The following is a 20,096-nucleotide window of genomic DNA, read 5'->3' as shown; positions in this document are numbered from 1 at the left end:
CACTATTTATAGTCCGATCGAAAAAAAATTTCACCAGAACATTGCAATAGAGTATATTTATAGTTCTTTGAAAAAAGACATTAACTGCATTTTTTTCATTCCCAACATATTTAAAATGGGGCTCAATATGGCACCAAAAGTTATCAAGTAAATGACCGACAGAACGGGATACTTTTCGCAGCATCTTTTAATTCTAGGAATACAATATTTCTGTACTAGAGTATTTTGAACGATGGCATAAAAGTGACATTTGTATTTTTTTCTACTTTTTTTGTTTTTCGTAACATTTTTGTTTGTTTGTCGTAGATATGTTTTTACTTGTAGTTTTGAATACATACTTTTTTTAGTTTTGCATACATATTCTTTTTTAGTTTGCATACACATTTTGTTTTAGTTTTGCATACATATTCATTTTTAGTTTGCATACATATTTTATTTTAGTTTTTTTGTACATATTTTATTTTTGTTTTTTCGTACATATTTTTACATGACGCCATTTGCTAAGTAGAGGTTTGGATAATTACACCATTTGTTAAACACCATTTTCAAACACTTCGCCATATGTAAATTAGTTTTATACTCAACTATGGGCTGAGATTTGAAGGCTGTTTTGATTGGCTAAAATATGTATGAAAAACAAAAATAACATATGTATCAAATATGAATGCAAAACTGAAAAAAATATGTATGCAAAACTAAAATAAAATATGTATACAAAACTAAAAACAAAAAAATGCAAATGTCACTTTTATGCCACCGTAATTTTGTTATATGAACACAATTTTTAGATATTTCTAGTAGTAACATTAATGAAACTTTTATCACTTAAGCATCATAAAGTATTGACTGCCATCTTGAACTCCAACTCAAATATTCCAATGTCGCAGATAGAAAATAAGTCAGTACTCAGTATTTAAGCAGAACTCAGATTACACCTTTAGACCGCTTGAACCCAAAGTGCGTTGACATGTAGCATATTAACGCACTTTGGGGTCAATTTCTCGATTTTGACCCCAAAGTGCGTTTGACCCCAAAGTGCGGTGCGAAGTTTAACGCACTTTGGGGTCGGACCCCAAAGTGCGTTTGACCCCAAAGTGCGGTGTTACAGAGCTCTATCGTAACGTACTGGTATTAACGAACTACATTGTTCATGAACTGTGGTAGGCTTGCTAGAGATAAGAATATTAAATGTATTTTTTTTTTTTTTTTTTTTTTGGAACATACAAAACATTGGTCAAAATAAACAAAGTCTGTTTTTTTATTTTGATAATTGTAGCAAATATACAAACAGATGATAAAAATAGCAATAAAAGGGAGCAATATAGTAATATTACATGCATTTTTTCATGTCAAATTAACACAAACCCATTTATACCGTTATGATCATATCCAGAATATTCTGAGCATTTTGAACTCAAAAACTATCACTTTGCGTGTGAAGTTTGCCTACACACAAAAACGTAAGGATAATGATATTTCAGCAGCGTACACCCCTATTATGGTGTAGACAGGGTTCGGGTGTGCGAACTTATAGTTTGGCTGCAGTCGCGGTTTCAGTGATCTATCAGAGAGACCGAGATATGGCGGAGGTTCAGCTAAATTTGAGTAAGTCCGAATTTTATTTAAAATCTTTCCGTAAATAGTTTAGTAAATAACGTTACGTATTATATGGACATACGTCAGAGTTGCCTGACGTCACAGACTTGACGTCGTATCTATGTAACATACGCCAGTTGTTGGAACCGTTACTAAAGGACAATAGCAGAATTCTTTTGAAGTTGACTTATTTCCAGCAAAATCTAAGAGCATAAAGGTAAGAAATTTAAAATAAATACTGAACATTGTTTGGAAATACATGCTTAAAAATAACAATAAGTAATCTATGAAATGTAACATCGCGATTAATATATTTAATCAATAAAATAATCAGATTTTGCAACCATGTAAAAAAATGGAAATAAAAGATGAAATATATTTAATTGAATACTGTTCCTTTCACCAAAATATTTACAGACTAAGTTTTGCCTGTCATTTTTAAAATGACATCACAATTTAATGACAGAGTTAAAGTGCAGCTCAAAGTGTTCAAACCGCTAGACTGCTATCCAGGTGGGGCCAATGACTATTTTGTTGCTGTAGTGGGGTCAGCTATTCAACTCGGAAATTACAATACCAAGATGGCACCGAGATGTAACCAGGTTGGACGTAACTTCTGGTGTAAAGATATATGGTAATTATATATTTTTTTAATCAGCAAAAATTTAGCTAAAGATTAATTTCTTATTCATGTTTTGCCTGTTTGTATCAAAGAATTTTTGTTTTGTTACCGTACTAACGAATAATATTTTCTCCATTAGGATGCCAAAGAACAGTACTGTACAGTACAAGTTTCTGGTGGTTCGAGCCTGCACGGGAGATGTGACTGACATAGAGTCTATACAATCACACACAATTTATGTCGGACAAAAGCCCATCATTGTTGAACACACGTATAATGAAAAGGCATTTGATGGAAAAGAAGGTATTTTTCTACTAATTTCAATTATTGCATATGTTGTAAAAATAAATTTTATTTAACCTTACGTCAGTTTGTGTTTAGCTTAATATATGAATAAATTCATGTTTTACATTAACAAGTACATGTAGATAGATTGTGTGCTGATGAAGAAATCACAACAATTTCTCTGTTAAATCAATGAGCCGCGTCATAACAAAACCAACATAATGAGTTTGCGAGCAGCATGGATCCAGACCAGCCTGCGCATCCGCGCAGTCTGATCAGGATCCATGCTGTTCGCTTTCAGCTTCTATACTTGTTATAGGGTTTGTAAGCGAACAGCATGGATCCTGATCAGACTGCGCGGATGCGCAGTCTGGTCTGGATCCATGCTGGTCGCAAACGCATTACGTTGGTTTTGTCGTGACGCGGCTCAAATACTTGAAATCGATTGGTGTATTCCAGTGGATAGTTCATCAACAGTGACAAGAGAAAGGGAGTCCTTCCACAAACCACATCGCTCTGTTTCTTTGCATACGGATAACAAGGACCATGCTTCACTAAATGAACAGAGGTATACACGACAACTAAACAACAAAGGAAACTTGCGGACGGTCAAGAAAGCAAAAGGTAAAACAGAAGTCTTTTGTTACTGTTATTGTTGTTGTTATTTTTATTTAAGTATTGTATGGAAGATTCCACCTAGGCTACAGTTTCTTGAAAAGTATTTAAACAGTAATCTGTAATTTGGTCTAAAGAGAGCTGAATTACATGTCTATCTTGCTAATCGATAAAATGCTAGTCAATAATGTATTATAATCTATTTATTAAGGTGAATGGTATCATTGGATAACCATTTAATACTGTAATATAAATCCGTGTTTTAATGATGCATTTAATTTTGATAAAGCAAACTAAACAGGTCACATCTAATATGTCTTATTTTCAAATATGCTCGTGGTCTAAACATATTTATGATTTCGTCTCAATGATATAATGAGGTTATTATATGAGAATATGGATCGTGTGTTTGACTCGACGCCAGGATCACACGAGGCACAATACATATTTTACTATCGCGTCATATTTGTCCATGTTACTAAAAGCAGAACATTAACAGGTTTATAATAAATATATTCAATACCCACCTACCCCTTATAATATAGAGTTTTTAGCTTGAGCCGATAGCGATAGACGAAGACGGAGACGGCTAATGTTTTAAGGGGGCGTTTCAAAATGATTAAAAATAAGAAAACAGAAGGCCCAGCCAAATGTAATAATTGCATTTATTTCTGTTACAAAAAGCCGTTGTTATGTGTTTTCTGAATATCTAATTTGATTCACCAGAGTATTTCTCCACATCAAGCTAGTGAAGCAATCTTAATTGAAACTTTGTTTTAAATAAAATCGTTGTAAAATAATTGATTTTCCCAAATAATGTCAGCAAGCGACCTCATTCTTCTTCTCCGTTTCTGTGTACGTGGGGGAGTAAGGTCTTCTTCTTCTTTTCCCTTAAATCAGATGTTTCTGGTTGATTATCCTAATCTGACGGACCTGCTACTTGACTGGCCTCGTGTTCTCTTGTGTCGATCCCGGCATTCTAAAGATGGTGCGCAATAGCATCTAATTCGACTCCTGTACAAGATGACCAAACTAAAAGACGTTTAATGCGCATATTTGTATGCTACAATATTTATTACATGCTTTTCTGTGGTTTATAAAAATAGATCAGTGTATAAATCTGATAATTTGACTGTTTTAAACAGTGATTTATCAATTTGATAATTTCACTGTTTTGAATTTAAGCACCTTACGTCGTTTCAGTGAAATACCAGCGTGCACAGTACTGGGGACCAACTTAATGACGTGACGTCGTAAATGCCGACACGTTGTATTATTATTTGGCGCTTTTCATTCAGTATTAGGTTTTTCTAAAACGTTGTTTTCATATATTTGGCGCGCTTTTCATTCAGTATTAGCGCGCTTTTCATTCAGTATTAGGTCTTTCTAAAACGTGTTTTGCATATAATAAAACGAGATTTGTTTAGTTTAGTGTAAGATCGAAATATATTTGACCTTGTGAACACCAAAAGTTCATATTTCACTCCTTGCTGCGCCACTCGTGAAATATACCTATTGGTGCTCACTCGGAGAAATATATTCAGATTTTACACTGAACTGAACAAATATCATCGATAACAAAAAGCAAAAGGATAAACCGATTACAGAAGCAGAATATGAATTATAGTGTGAAAAAAACTCATTCGAGAACCGCCTAACCCGATACTAAGTAAAAGTTATATATTTCTTTTGGAATCGTTAAAGACATTTTAAGTGGCAGAAATGTGTTTTCTTTTATCTTTTTCAAGTGACCGGGTTGAACTGCTGAGACATTTTTAGATCTGTTAAAAACTATTCGTATTTCATCATACAAACCTCTTAAACTTCTTGCTAGAAACAGAGTTTATTTGTGCTGATGGTTTCGAACATACCAGAAGTTTATGATGCTTTCGTCATTGTTCAACATATCAGTGCCAAGTGCGATAATGCAATATATCCCGATTTTCTATCTACGTCTAAAACATTTGTCGTTTTGCTACAGGTTCATGAGTGGTTAGCCATAAGAGGCACCAGGAACAGAATTTTGATAGCCGTGATAGCAATTGATGGAACTTCTTATGGAATCAGTAGCCCTATGCACGAATGAAACACACGAACAGTTTTATTCGGGACATCGAATATAATGCCCAGTAGTATTAATTTTACCTAAAATCGGCATTAATTTTCCATTTTCACAAGAGTGCGTTGAACTTGTCGATAAAATGTATCCGACTTATGCCCATATTATGACACCATACACGTCAGCTAAAATACGCCGTAAATAGGAGCCTAAACGAAGAAGTGCCTAAAAATTAACAGAATAGTTAAATACTGTGTATGTCTTGAACACGCTATATAGCAGAGATTAAACGTTCAGGCCAAATTCTAGTGAATATTTGTACTTATCTAACTTGCCTTAAAAAGGTTACAGCACTTACTGTATTTAATTGAATGATAAATATTTTGAGATAACCCCCGGTTATTATAACTGTTGTTCGTCTCCGGCTATCGTTAACCGTACAAGCTGTAAATCTCTAATAATTACATTCATTTCAGATGCGTGCATGCATAGTGTTTTCGCGATGATATTATTATTATCATTGTAACGTATATATGTTCATCTTTTATACATAGTTTAAAACATGCTAAGTTATCTTATTATATAACTACCAAAAGTATATATACTCTATATAATTTTTAACGGTATAAACGTGTAACGGTATTTAATCAATTGATTTTCAGAAATGAGCATACTTTTTAAAAATATGTTTTCTTTGTAATTATTGTTAAATCATTATCCAATGTTTTAAATAAAAGTCTTGAAAGATGCTTCATTTTCCCGTCAATAGAGGAAAGATATTATTAATTCTAACACATTTTCGACACACTATATAACTGTCTTTCAGATAAAGATGTTTCTTCTGAGACAGAAACTAACATACAAGAAGATTGGTACACGACAAAGGAAGACAAAACAGATCTCACGGCAAAGGAAGACATAACAGACCTCACGACAAAGATAGACAAAACAGATCTACATACAGGAGTTCTTCAGATAATGACAGCAGGTATTTGTTCACTTATAAAGACGTGTAACCAAAGTATGTGTATACACACAAACGAGTTAAAATTTATCAAAATGTTGACTTCAAAAAGATTTTTTAAATAGCTAGTTCTACAACCCCAACACAATGATGCAACATATCTTACTGTATTGATTTTCAGGTATGGTGTCACATCCTGAGAGAGAAACTGACACAAGGGAGGATTCTTTGCCAATGACAACTGAAAGCATCGAAAAAGATATAACAGAAATTGTAGCAGAAGGTGACCATATTACATGTATAACAACAAACACTAAAGGTATGTATTGTTACTTTTAGTCAATGCTTTTACTTACGAAATCGTTTGATTCCAAATAATTAAGAACGAAAAATACGTTTTACACCAGTTAATTGAAGACAGATAAAACACAATAATATATCATAATTCTAAGATTTGACTTTCAGATATTGCCTTACGTTCAAGTGGAGCTAGTATGAAAGAGGACTGCAAGGAGAACGCATCTTTGACAGATACACGTGATGTCAATCTGTACCAGGAGGATGTCACAAACACATCGGAAACAGTTGTACAAAATATGACAGCAAACAATATTGGTATTTGTTAAAGACTTGCAATAGATTTTATTTCCTCAGAAATGCTGGTGCACATACACACTCATAACTGTATAAATGATATTTATTATTTAAAAGGAAAGTTTATAAAATCAACCAAATTATGTTTGTTGTAGGCCATTATTTTAGTTATTAACTCATTGTAATCATTTCAGTAGTTGGTGTTGTTTTTTGTTGTTTTTTTATCTTGATTGTCTGTTCGGTTTTAAAGTTAGATTAATTATTTGTTTGTACGATGCTTATATATCTTCATATTTATATTACTTTATTCAAAGATATAAAAATAAAAATAATAATTATTATTTTCAGACATAACAATGACATACCAGAATGCCACATTCAGCATTGAACGCTGCACCGAGCACACAAATTTTAATGTATCACTAATCTCACGTAGTGATGTAACAAATACACATACAGTTACTGATCCATCTATGAAAGACAGTACAGATACAGGTTAACATGTTTTACTTTGATTACTAGTTGAAAATTGCCTCGTCACAGCCTATGTTGTGCTGCCTAACGTCCGCGACCGAGTGGTTGAGATCGTTGACTTCAAACCACTTTCCTTTCACCGCTATTCCAGCGTATTCATTCATTTGAGAAAGTTGGTGGTTCTACTGAGGTGTCCGTTTGTGCTTGAACTAATGCACGGAAGGGCACCTATTAGGTCTTTCTAAACCAGTTAAGCTGGAAAGTCGCCATATGACGTATACTGTGTTTGTGCGTCATAAAACCTAGCCAAAAATAATGTAGTGCTATATATGTGCAAGATTTAATTTAAACCTATTTTCAGTATCATTTATTATAATAACTGTTTCAATGCGTCTTAGCCATGTCAATTTATATCTACCAACAGACAAAGAGTTAAATTATTCTTGAGAATATAATCAATGTTCGACCACCAGTTACTAGAGATAACTTATAATACAAAAAACCTCTTCTCTTTCACAATGTTTACTAGAAAATGTTAACAAAATAATCCACGTGTTGTTTCGTCACTTCAGGTCGTGTCAACATGCCTGAGGAAATTGAGACTGATCTAGCAACTTCCAAAAATATCACAAATGCATTACCAGAACAAAATATACCAGATATGGAAACACAGAACGCCGACAAATCATTAAAGGGCGACCACTCTGGATACAATTTCAATATCAATTGCAGGAATGTTGCAGTTGTCGCCGCTGGAATCACAGTTGTTTCATGCATTGGCTACTATGTATTCTTCAGAAAATAAAGTCAGAAATGCTAAGGGATTACATTGCAATAAATATATACGATTTTACTTCTCTTTCGTTCTATTTTTAGAAACTAAAAACAATCTTTGTTTGAGCAAAAGTGTTAGGGATAAATAAAAAATAAGATTATGCCATAATGTAATAATATACATGTAATACATGTACTAGGCATCCAACAATATTAGAGTTTTCTTTGTTCTTTAAAAGAAACAAAATCTTTATATTTGTGTAATTTATTTATATGACTACTTATTTGATATAGATACCCCATTAAACTTTATATTTTGCGAATTACAATCATAAAGTTAAAATGTGTGTAAGGCATCTGTACGAATCAATCTGCATGTACAAATAAAACTACTAGTGTACTTGTCTGTTTTCAGAAATAGGTACACACTATACATACTACAGTATGTATGAGGTTTTTTTTATATCCATGTATAAATTTGTATTATTATTGTCACAAAAGCGGTGAATATCTTTGTTCTAAAAGTGTCATTTTCAGGGTGTTCACTGATAACAGACATAATGTTTACTTTACTTTATCTAATATTTATATTTTACTACTCTATTGAGCAAGAACAAATTCTTATTGTGAAAAGTGAACAATTGATTTCAATAGTGTACATGTGTGCGTTATTGTTTTGTTCTAAAGGGGAATCAACGGAGTAAATAGATAACTTCGCTTACATAATAACACTTTACCGGTACATTCCCTATCATAATTTATATTTATATAACTTCTGTTTTATATACAATCATGCATTCCTGCCTCTTATCTGTAATAATAAATTTGACTGTTGTTGATGCCAGGGTGTGTTAAATTACTGCATAATATATACGCTTTATGATAAATTACACTTTAAAACAAGTATACACTCATATTTCCCCCAATAAAACAAGTATGAACTTCATTATATAAGTATACACTCGTGTTTCTTTGGTGCACTACACTTACCCACTCGTCTAATATAACACCTTTGTTCTTCAGCAAGGTAAATTGACATCGTACGAACAAAAAAACCCAAAGATTTCTCAAATTTTGATCGTTTACCATTTAAATTACCGAACGTTTAAAAAGTGACCTGCAAAATAAACCGTCAAGTTGGTGATTGTATTTCATTTATTAGTTATGAAAGTAGTGTTTTCTTCTTTTATCTTCGATCCATAAATCTACAAATGTTATTATTAACCTGTTACATTTATAATATATTTTGCCTATGTACTTTAAATTACATTCATATTTTATGATTTGACAACTAACCTTGAATGCATTGTATTTAATACATGGCCATTGCTTGAACGTGCCATTGTTTGGCACATCCACAACCATGTTTGGCTTACAGTTCAATGCAGTACATATTTGTTGGTTGTCCAAAAATGTCAAGTTATCGTTTCTTTGTGCTCTATATGATGTAATGACCTGGAGTTCACAAAAAAATATGTTTAACGTCGAAAATTGAAATAAAAATTGACTACAAGTATATGTATATCAAATACTGGGATATCGTTCCTTGTTCCTTGAACCGCCAGGCGAGGTAATTAAAGCTGGAACTGCAGGCGAGGTAACGAGGGAATTTTATCTAAATAATACGTCGATAAATGATCACTTCCATATTTATCTTAATCAAGTTTTCTGACCTAAAAATGTCGTGATGTGTCTTTAAGTGTGATTCGTTTAACGTTAATAATTCGATTTGCCAAGGGTAACGATTTGTCATGGTAAATGATCATATAGATAATAAAGGCGCATTCTTTATTTATTGTTACAAGGTCAATTTCGTTTTCGGATTAAATACTATCTTACAAACATATCTTCAACAAGGCAATACACTTTGTCCTACCATATTTTAAAATCCACACAGGAGCGGTTATTAATGTTGAAAAATGGTAAACAGAATATAAATGTATACCAAGTTTACCTTATTTACTGTTTTGATGCCGTATTGTACATAACATGATAGACAGAAAAAGCAATCGAGTGAAATAAAGAAATATAATCGAGTGAAGTAAAGATAAAGTCAATTTCTTTTCTGAAATTAGTAGAATAAAAATAGAGAATTTGTATAACATATTCGATTTAATTGATGTTATTACTATTAAAATACATTACAAAAATTAATGTACATGTTTTGTACATACATGTCTTTTTGGGGCTGCTCATATCTGCATAAATTAAATGATTCTAGTAAGTCTTTATATGTTGTAGGAAGCTGATTACATGTATATCGTTGTTTTTCCCCGCTGTCACGCGAGTTAACTCACACTAGTAACACATGGAAAATGTAATTAAACAATGATATGCTTTCATAATATATTCAACTGTTTAAACTTTTATCTTTAAATATCATAACTCTTCGAGATCCCTCTGTCACAAAAACTTTCTTTTCACTGGAATCATAAACTATTCCCATGGGATTCATTAATTGGTCCTTGTGTCCCAAAACCACGCCTATTCTCTCTCCGTCACACGACACTTTATGCACGTTACTTGATTCACATCCAACTATAAATAAATTTCCTGACTTATCTAAAGTAAGACCTTTTGGAATTTGCAGGTGACTGCACATGTACTTATAAATCTCTTTTATTGATGTCATTGTCGAATTTTTCAGATCGAAGCAGACGACAGAACCTTTCAGCCCGTCTGAAACAAATAACATTTGACCTTGCGGATCCACGGTGATGTAGTCTGGAAAACCGAATAACTCCTTTCCGTCGTCATCATCTTTGAAAACTTTTTGAACAGAGCCCTGATAATCTAGGATTTCTAGCTGCCAAATATGTTTATCAATCCTTAAACTGACTGCAAGGCCGTCGGCAAAACTGCCAACTCCATAACACATTCCTTCCGTCGGGATTTCTTTTAAAACAATCAGTTTGTTTTCTTTCAGCTGGAATTGATATATTTTAGAATCAAACGGATATGTGACGAAAACTTCAGACTCATTAATCGCCGACGAACACACTTCATATGGAGGCGTTGTCGTCTCGTAATAATCCAAAAGTTTCAACATTTTCCAATCGTAATATTTCACTCGGTGGCCAACATAATCTGCGACTACAATTTTCCCGCCATTTATGCACGTGATACCGCTACAACTACACCTGTCTTCACGGTCAATATTAACTTCAACATCGAGAAAAGGCACGAGATGTCGAACATGCTGATGTTTATGATGCGCGTGAAAATTTTCTTTAGAATTGTTTCCTCCCATCGCCTTTAAAGTTATTAAACATTGAAATATTTATAAATATCGCCTATACAAATTTCCGATAAAATCCGTCTGTGAAATATTCTTAGTATACTGATAAATTCCGACAGAATCCTCTCCGTATCTTTACAACAATATCCAATTTAGCTAATTAACGTGCCCTCGGAAACTAATTAAGTGCATATTTTCTGCTCGGGAAAAATCCATTGATATATACACGTTCATAGAAATACGCTCATGTTTTATGCAAAAACAACGTTTTCCTGGTTATGATGTGTCCATTTTCATTAAACCCTGGCTATCACTTCCACATTTTCTGTAACCGAATATACAGGAAACGATTTTAAAGTAAATCAAAACAAATAGCAAAATACGCGAATTTTCCCCGGTAAATCAAATATTCTAGAAAACCATTGACAATGAATATACATTAACTTCCTATTTTTGACGCAAACTCGACGTTGATTTAAATTAATTTGTCGCTTGCATGTTAGAACAACCATAACATGTTCTGCTTAATATGTTCTCAAAATAAACCGCCAATTTTCCATAGCACTTGTTCACTTAATGATATTTTTCTTTTCACCAGGTACATTATAAAGACAGCTCAATTAAAGGACTAATTCCTTATGAAAATATGATACACGCTAGAGGGCTACGTATTTTATTTACAATATACATTATCACAAAGATTTTACAACTAGGTGCGCATTTTTAAAACTGTTTTAAAACATACATTAAATCAGTAATGGAATATATCATATATAGTTAGAAATTCATGGTAATGCCCGGTCATGCAGATGATGTTTCCATTTAATGTTTGTTGTTGTTGTAATAATAGATAGCTAACATACTATCTTACCAAGTAATTCAAATAACATCAGAAAAGTTCAACCGGAAATGGTTATGAAAACAGACAAGTGATGTATGAAGTATGTTTGATTGAAAACTTTATTCAACGTGTTCAAAGTTCCAAAATAATTAAAAGAACAAGAAAACTTGTTCTACACGTCTTTCTTTTAATTTAAATGAGCTCTGCATAATGGTTTTGGCAAAGCAATTCATTATGTGGGGGAGACATTTCTCAAAAGGAAATACCAAGATGAAAGTGAGCGTTTGTAACGTAATATATCTGCTTGAAAGTAAGACGATCCAGAGACAAACAAACAATTAAAAAAAATAATGAAAGCCAGTACATGTATTCATTAATATTAAATTCTAAATCTACTTCAAAATAGTTCTCTTTTTACCATAAACAAGTTAATTGTTTCAATGTAAATTATTCATGATGAGATATTTGAGAAAGCTTTAAATGTCGACATTTTTATACATCTTTAACAAAGAAAAGTCAAATGGAATAGTAAGCCCGTGATACATTGTATAAGTGTGATATTTTGGGGTAGGGGTTTAAATTACACCAACACTCATTATATTACGGGAATATCTATAGATTTAACAAATAAAGTCTATAAAATGCTAAAATAACCCAAAAACCTTGACCTGTCAGGAAATATTGACAACGAAGTTTAACGTTTTAGTACACATGAAAAAAAAATCTATTTTATGATTTTAAAAGATCTTTTTTATCAGTACATGTATCAACTCTCAAGTGTCTCTTACAGGTATATTTTCTATTTTACTTTGGTGTCTACACTGTGGTTTTAAAGATCCTAGAATGTCTTACGTACCACAAGTGAGGGACCAGAAACATATATGCAAAAAAAGAAAAAAGAAAAATGACTCAAAATTAATTTACAATTTAAAGTTTTGGTCTATTCTTAGTCCGATTTGAGTTAAAAGAGTTTTAACATTTTTCATTTTTTGAGTCATTTTTTACAGTTGCAATAATTTTTCTGGAAAAACTGAGTGATCTGAAACTTTTGCACGCTAGTAAATGGTTATATCCATCTTATATAATTTATGCCGGAAAAGGTCGAGCAGTTAAAAGAAATGCATGTGTTAGCATACGAATTTACCTATCTTCCTAACTTTTACGTATTAGCTTGCAATTCACTCTTAATTTTGCATTTTACTTGAAGGCCATAATCCTTTCAAATCTTATATTTGATTAAGATATATGTATTGATAATGGAAACAATAATTGCCTTTATAATACACTCAATCAGACAGTGGCATAATTATGTCTACATTTGTAATTTACAATTGAAAGAATACTAGATATAATTTTATATGAAAATAATTTAATATGTAAAGTTGTATGCCTTCTTTCCGTTTTTAACTCTGAATAAAAACGTAGGAAATTATAAGTCTCATTTTGTGTTAGTGTCAGCATAAAAGGGTATCAAGCTTTTTTGGACTGTCTGTCATTTGTAGAATGTCTGTTTATATTTTGATAAAAATCACACTAAAGTATAAAAGCTGAAATAATCATGTTTGAAAAATTTATATGTGACGAATGCTTTAAGTAAAATATGATGGATATTTTATTATGGAACGTTTTTCCACTTCGGCGATGAATTTGTTTAAAGACCTGTCAAGAATGTTATTTTTATATACATGTACATGAAACAAAGCTATCTCTGTCATCCAGGGAGCTTTAGTTTGCTGCTACCGCTAGTGGGTATTTGACAATGATAAATTAAGATATATTGTATAAACTGCAGATCAGTCTCCCTGTCAGGCAGCACAATAGGTTAAATAAATTAAGAGAATAATTATTCAACCGTAATTTTGCCAGGATTTTGTATTTCCCCGGATATATTCATGCTGTACTCGGCTCCGTTGTTAATGACATAACAGGGCTAACTTCATGTATTTAAGTATACTGTATTCATTATCAATCATCCATTAGTAATTTTTTTTTATGAAAGGCTTTAAAATCCCCTAAATATGTGTATAGAGTATAAAACTCAATTTGGTTGGGAAGACATTACTGTAACTGTGCCTTTAAAAATTATTTTGGTGATTTACCTCGTCTGTCTTTCAGACAAAAAATCAATTAATTCCTCGAGATCAATAGATATAATTTGATATCAGTCGTGAAATAGTTAATGACTTTCAAAATTTGTTATTATATGTTAGAGTTATTTCATATGTTTTTATAACCTAATGTATTTGTTTTATTTATTGTTCTCGTTCTTTTTTGCACTTTTTTCACGTTGATAAAAATAACTTGCCCTGAATTTGAATTTGCAATAGTCCGTGAGTGATCGAAGGGATTTCAATTTCAGTATACGTAAGTTGATAAGCCAACAGATTTAGGACAGGGGATAAGCAGACCTCTCTATTTCTGGTTATCTCCAAAGGTATATGACCCTTAATTGTTTATGTTTCCACCTATTTCCACTATAGAAATAATCTTTTTCCTTATTATAACTATCAACTATCGCTTGCTGTAATCTATGGATGCTTCCACTGCTGTTATTTTTACAGTTGCTAATGTTCACTGCTGATGTTACTATTGCTACTGTTACCTTGATATGGTTTACTGACACTGCTACTTGTTGCTACTGTTAGAATACTGCTGCTGTAAATGCTACTGCTAATTCTGCTGCTTCTACTGCTGCTGCAGCACCTTTGCTGGTGCTATGTCTACATTTTTTCTTCAATATTTATGTTTCTGCTTCTAACGTTTTTTTTTTATATATATGACATGAAATTTGTAAAAACTCAAAAAAAAGTTTGCCTTCATTATTGGATAAGTGCCCCTATTCACCCTGCAGTTTGTCATTTGAATAAAAGAAGTCTCACTTTACGTATTTACTGCCCTCGCATATACCTCGCGACCTCACAGCGTCCTTACTGCGACCTTGCTACGACCCAGGACGCAGCACAGTCGCCATGGACGCAGCAGGGACGCAGCGAGGTCGTAGCGAGGAACCCAAGGACGCACAAGGTCGCAGACCGTCGGCGACTATTTTGAACACGCACAAAACAGTCGCAGAAACTCTGTGTTCTTGCTGAGTCCTGGTTAGGTCGCCGTGGGATCGCACAAACTCCTCACACTGATTACCTCCCTTGGCAGAATTGTAATCACTGCCTTCACAGACGCCACATGATGATGAAAGTCACATGACGTAACGTCGAAATTCAAATGTAATTATCGACCGTTACATAGAAAATCTAACGTCATTTTTCTCTTTCTGTTTTATTTTTAACTTTTTGTACCTACGTCCGTTATATTTTATCAAAAAATTATCAAAAGTATATAAAATAATTAAAAATAAATTAAAAAGCTAAAAAATATAAATATCCAAATATTGATATTTCAATGTTTATGATGACAGAGATCTCTGTACTGATAAGGGGAGATCACTGCGTAGGAGATTGGGGATCGCAGTGGAGTCGCCATAGTCGCAGCAGCATCGTAGTATGGACGCAATAAGAACGTAATACACTCGTACTAAGGTCGCCGTAAGGTCAGACTCTGAATGAAATTTACTGGTAAAAAGTATTGTTTTTATAGACGTAGCAAGAACGTAGTAGGGTCGTCGTACAGTTGCAGGACAGTCGCCGGACAAACGCAATAGTCGTCGTAGAGTCGCCGTAAGGACGCAGAGAACATAGCACAGTCGCAGCTGGGTCGCCGATGATCGCCGTGGGGTCGCCTTGGGGACGCAATACAGTCGCAGTGGAAACGCCATGAACGTAGAAGGGTCATATTCAGGACATAGAGAAAACGTACTGAACACAAGAGTGCAGAGCCCAGGACCGTCTGCGAGAGAAATTTGAAAGAAAACCAACGATTTTCGAAAGAAAAATGCTATTTTACTAGTTTTCAGGTCGCAGTAAGGTCGTGGTTTATGTGTGTGGGCACCTTACCACACATCAGATTATCGGCCATCATGGTATTATTTATGGAGGGCGTTCGTTGCCAAAATTCCAGACATGTAAAGTGTTCCTTTTTAAAATGACTTTTGAAAATGCGAACTTGTATGCCTACCATTTTTTATTGTACCCGTGCATAGCACACATAATATGCCTCTTAATTCAATCTTTTTATTGAAGGTTCCCGTCTTTATATAACAAGTTTACATATATATCGTAACAACTGACCTAACATCTAAAGCGACAAGAAATTAACAAGTTCGTATCTTCCATTGCATGCAATACATATGCATGTTTGCACACTTATAGATCTGAAATATAGAAATGAAATGTAAATCTCAAATACAGAAAATAGAGTTTAAGAAAACGTGTTACCAGCTGTAGAACTACAAGAGTACGTTAACCGATAACATGTTTAAAATGACAAAAGTAGATTTACAAAGTTAAACGATTTTCAGTCAAGCATAACGCCCCGCCCCTCTCGGAGTATTTACGAACTTCTATTGCGGACAGGTATAAAACAGCGTCTCTCCCATATTTCTAAATAAAACTGAAGGAGAAAATACGGCATTTTTCATAACATATAGTTGTTACATTTGTTACAAAGGTTTTGTCTTTAACAACATCACTTTAAAATTGCTGATTTTATCATTTATGATGAAGATAACTTATGCATTAACTTATTACTTAACATCGTGTTCTTATCAGTTACAAATTATTTATCATTTTAGTGATTAGCCTGCTCTGTCTAGTGCCCTGTCCTGTGTTTTGTGTGGGGTCCGCCTGGGATCCTTACCACTTGTTCTTGTTGCTGGGTCATGTGGGGTTGCGTTCATTGAGCGTTGATTTTGTTTATCATATATTCCTAAGAAACATCGGTGATTAGGAAATTTTTAGGGGAAACTATGACCAACTTCAAGGGAGAAATTTTAATGATAATCTAAGAACCATCCAATATTTTTAGGTATCATTGAAAAATGTATTGAAACAAATTTCATTTTCAACAAAAACTATGCAAGTATTTGCAAAAATAGGATTTTAAAGCGGCCACCGAGATTTCCTTTCCGAAATCATAAAAATTCTTATTCGTAGCACATAATGTACAATCTTTAATAAGGTATTTTCAGTATGAATAAAAACTTTTTGCACTTGTTCATTATCCCTCATGTACAGACTCAGTCAAACCGAGTCTGCAATTCTTATGTAATTTTTTGTGATTAATGCTTCCGAGGGATCACTTTGTTTCCAGATTTTTATGCTTCACAACAGCAGGTGTCAAGTGCCGTGCGGCAGCTGTAAAAAGTTGTCCCGTACTTCACTTCAGTGTTGTTATATTTTTCTGGTCATTCGGGATCATTGATGCCAGCGCTATTAAGTGTTGAGAATTGAGTATCGTTCAAGCCGGTGCTAGGGAGCGTGAGGGATGTTGCAATTATTCATTTTCCCTCATGTGCAGACTCTATAAAATCGAGTCTGCAATTCTTATGTAATTTTGTTGTGATTTATGCTTCCGAGGGATCACTTTGTTTTTAGATTTTTAATTTACTTGTTCAAAGCTACGTCTTCACTGTCATTCAATATTCATTTTCTTTTTTGAATAAAGTATCTGAAGGAAGCGATGTGATTTTTTTCCGAATATATGAGTGTGGTTTTGAGAGTGAAAAAATAAACAGTGATAAGTTTGAAACAAAATTTTTAATACTTCTATGTAATTAATTTTCATTTTTAAGGCATCACTAGAAAGTTCGTAAAGGATTCTTTTACTTGAGTCTAAAATTATCAAAAAATATGATAAACAAGATCATCAAGGAAAGGCGGCGTTCAATGAACGCAGCCCCCATCCGACCCAGCAACAAGAGCCAGCGGCAAGGACCCCAAGAAGACCCCAAACAAAAACAGGAAAGGGCACAAGGCAGAGCACGGGCAGGCAAACCACTACCTAAGAATAAATAATTAGAAACTGATAAGGAACTAACAGAAAACAAATAAATAATTGAATATTAGGCCCATAAATAAATAATTAGGCCCCTTAAATTATCAAAACTGACCAACAAATGAAAAAAGTAAGTAGGGGCGCCATGTTTCTCTTACTGAATTTCAGAGTGTGTTTTGTTTTTTTACTTGGGGACCATATGCCGTTTTTCATAGTATGGCACTTACGTGTCACATTGAAGGTTCCATGATAATCGCCATATGAACACATCTGCGGATGTTTCAAAATTCATAATTGTACCAGTTCATGTTGAATTTTGCTTCAGCCGGTGCTAGGGGGCATGGACGGTAACTTGCTCTTTTCATTACCGTCCATGAACAGGCTCATTCAAACTGAGCCTGCAACATTCTCAATTTTATCGTTTTGAGCGTTCTTTAGGGATTCTTATTTTCTCTATTTTACAGAAAGAAACATGATCAACTTTTTAACGGAAAGTTAATTCATTTTGATTTAATTCATTTTTATTTTTTAAGTATTATATAATCATATACCATAAATCGTATGAAGCACACTTTTATTTCAATCCAAAATTGACAAAATTGAATACGAAAAAAAAAGGGGGGGTTTGGAGGGAACGCCGTGTTTTTCTTACCAATTCGAGAGTGTTATTTTTAGAGGAAAAAATGATAAATTTTGAAACAAAAATTTCAATTCATCTATTTAATTCATTTTTATTTCCGATGCACTCATAGAAAGCTTATGGAGTAATCTTTCATTTGATACCAAAAATATTTGACTTTTTATAGAAATAAAAAAAAAGTTAGAATGGACGCCGTGTTTTCCTTCACATTATTGAGAAATAGGAGAGAGGCGACGGGTATTATACCTGTCCGTACATTTCCGTAATAGAAGATCGTAAGTACTCAGAGAGGGGCGGGGCGTCATGCATGACTTAAAATCGTTTAACTTTGTAAATCTACTTTTGTCATTTTAAACGTGTTACTGTGTAAACGTACTGTTGTAGTTCTACGACTGGAAACACGTTTTATTTAATTCTATTTTCTGTATTCGAGTTTTACATTTCATTTGTATTTTTCAGGTACAGATAGATATCTACAAGTGTGCAAACAGGCTTATGTATTATATGCAATGGAAGATACGAACTTGTAAATTTGTTGTTGTTCTTCATGTTAGGTCAGTTGTTAAGATTTACATGTAAACTTGTTATATAAAAGCGGGTGCCTTCAATTAAAAGATTGGATTAAGAGGCATATCATTTGCTGTGCACGAATACAATAAAAAATGCTAGACATACACGTTCGCATTTTCAAAAGTAGTTTTCAAAAGGAACACATTACATGTCTGGAATTTTGGTAACGATCGCCCTCCATAATTATTATCATTTACATAAATATTTCATACAAGTGATTTGCTTTAAAAATATCTCTTGGTTGACACTTATGTTCTCTTGTTCCAGCTCCGACTAGATATTAAGCTAATTACATGTACAAACTTATCACACACCCGTGCCGATTTTGCGACTCCGTAAAAATGGTATTGCACGGCCGTGCATATATTTTGACGTGACGTCATTAGCGTTATACAAACATAATGTAAAGACGCGCTAAATGTTAGCGTTATACTATAGGCGCGTCAATGAAAAATGGCTATTATTTCACTGTAAACAATCTGTATATTGGGTATGCGATAAATAGAATATTAAATTCGTGTAAGTTCATTACTGAATTTATTGCACTCGTTGAATAAAATAATATTATGCTCGCCAGAGGCTCGCATAATATAATTTTTTATCATGCAACTGCTATGGTAACTGCCCGATAACACTTGCCTGATAATTATTTTTGATATCACGTCAGTAACCTGATATCAAAAATTAGCCCCGCTCATTTTAACGGACTTTTTTCAATTGCTTATATTCGAGCATTTTCATCAGCATGTGAATTCTACAATGTAATCTCATACCCTTACAAGTCTTGAATCAATATGCGAAATTTATTTATTTATTATTTCGATTTCAATTATTCTCTATATTCAACTCGTGCAATAAATTCAGTATTGAACTTACACTCATTCAATATCCTCTATTTATTAAACTTGTCTGCAAAATCCCTCTATGTTTAACTT

General features: G+C 33.3%; 1 protein-coding gene across 2 annotated transcripts; it reads left to right on the top strand.

The window, feature by feature from the left end:
- Window positions 1-1,670: 1,670 nt before the first annotated feature.
- On the top strand, window positions 1,671-8,058 carry LOC132744887 (uncharacterized). 2 transcript variants are annotated; one of them, XM_060733680.1, is made up of 9 exons: window positions 1,671-1,813; window positions 2,014-2,230; window positions 2,358-2,521; window positions 2,963-3,127; window positions 6,004-6,165; window positions 6,323-6,424; window positions 6,607-6,756; window positions 7,084-7,230; window positions 7,782-8,058. In XM_060733680.1, the coding sequence occupies exons 2-9, from the start codon at window positions 2,040-2,042 to the stop codon at window positions 8,012-8,014; spliced, it is 1,314 nt and encodes a 437-aa protein (XP_060589663.1). In that variant the 5' UTR covers window positions 1,671-1,813; window positions 2,014-2,039; the 3' UTR covers window positions 8,015-8,058. The 2 variants fall into 2 exon arrangements, with proteins under 2 accessions (XP_060589663.1, XP_060589662.1); XM_060733679.1 differs by having other exon boundaries at window positions 1,723-1,811; window positions 2,013-2,230; window positions 6,323-6,460.
- The last annotated feature ends 12,038 nt before the right edge of the window (window positions 8,059-20,096 follow it).

Source organism: Ruditapes philippinarum, unplaced genomic scaffold, assembly GCF_026571515.1.
Source record: "Ruditapes philippinarum isolate M1 unplaced genomic scaffold, ASM2657151v2 ctg2706_1_1_1_1, whole genome shotgun sequence".
Classification (NCBI taxonomy): Eukaryota; Metazoa; Mollusca; class Bivalvia; order Venerida; family Veneridae; genus Ruditapes; species Ruditapes philippinarum.
The sequence above is the reverse complement of the archived record's forward strand: the minus strand, read 5'-3'. Positions and strand labels throughout refer to the sequence as shown.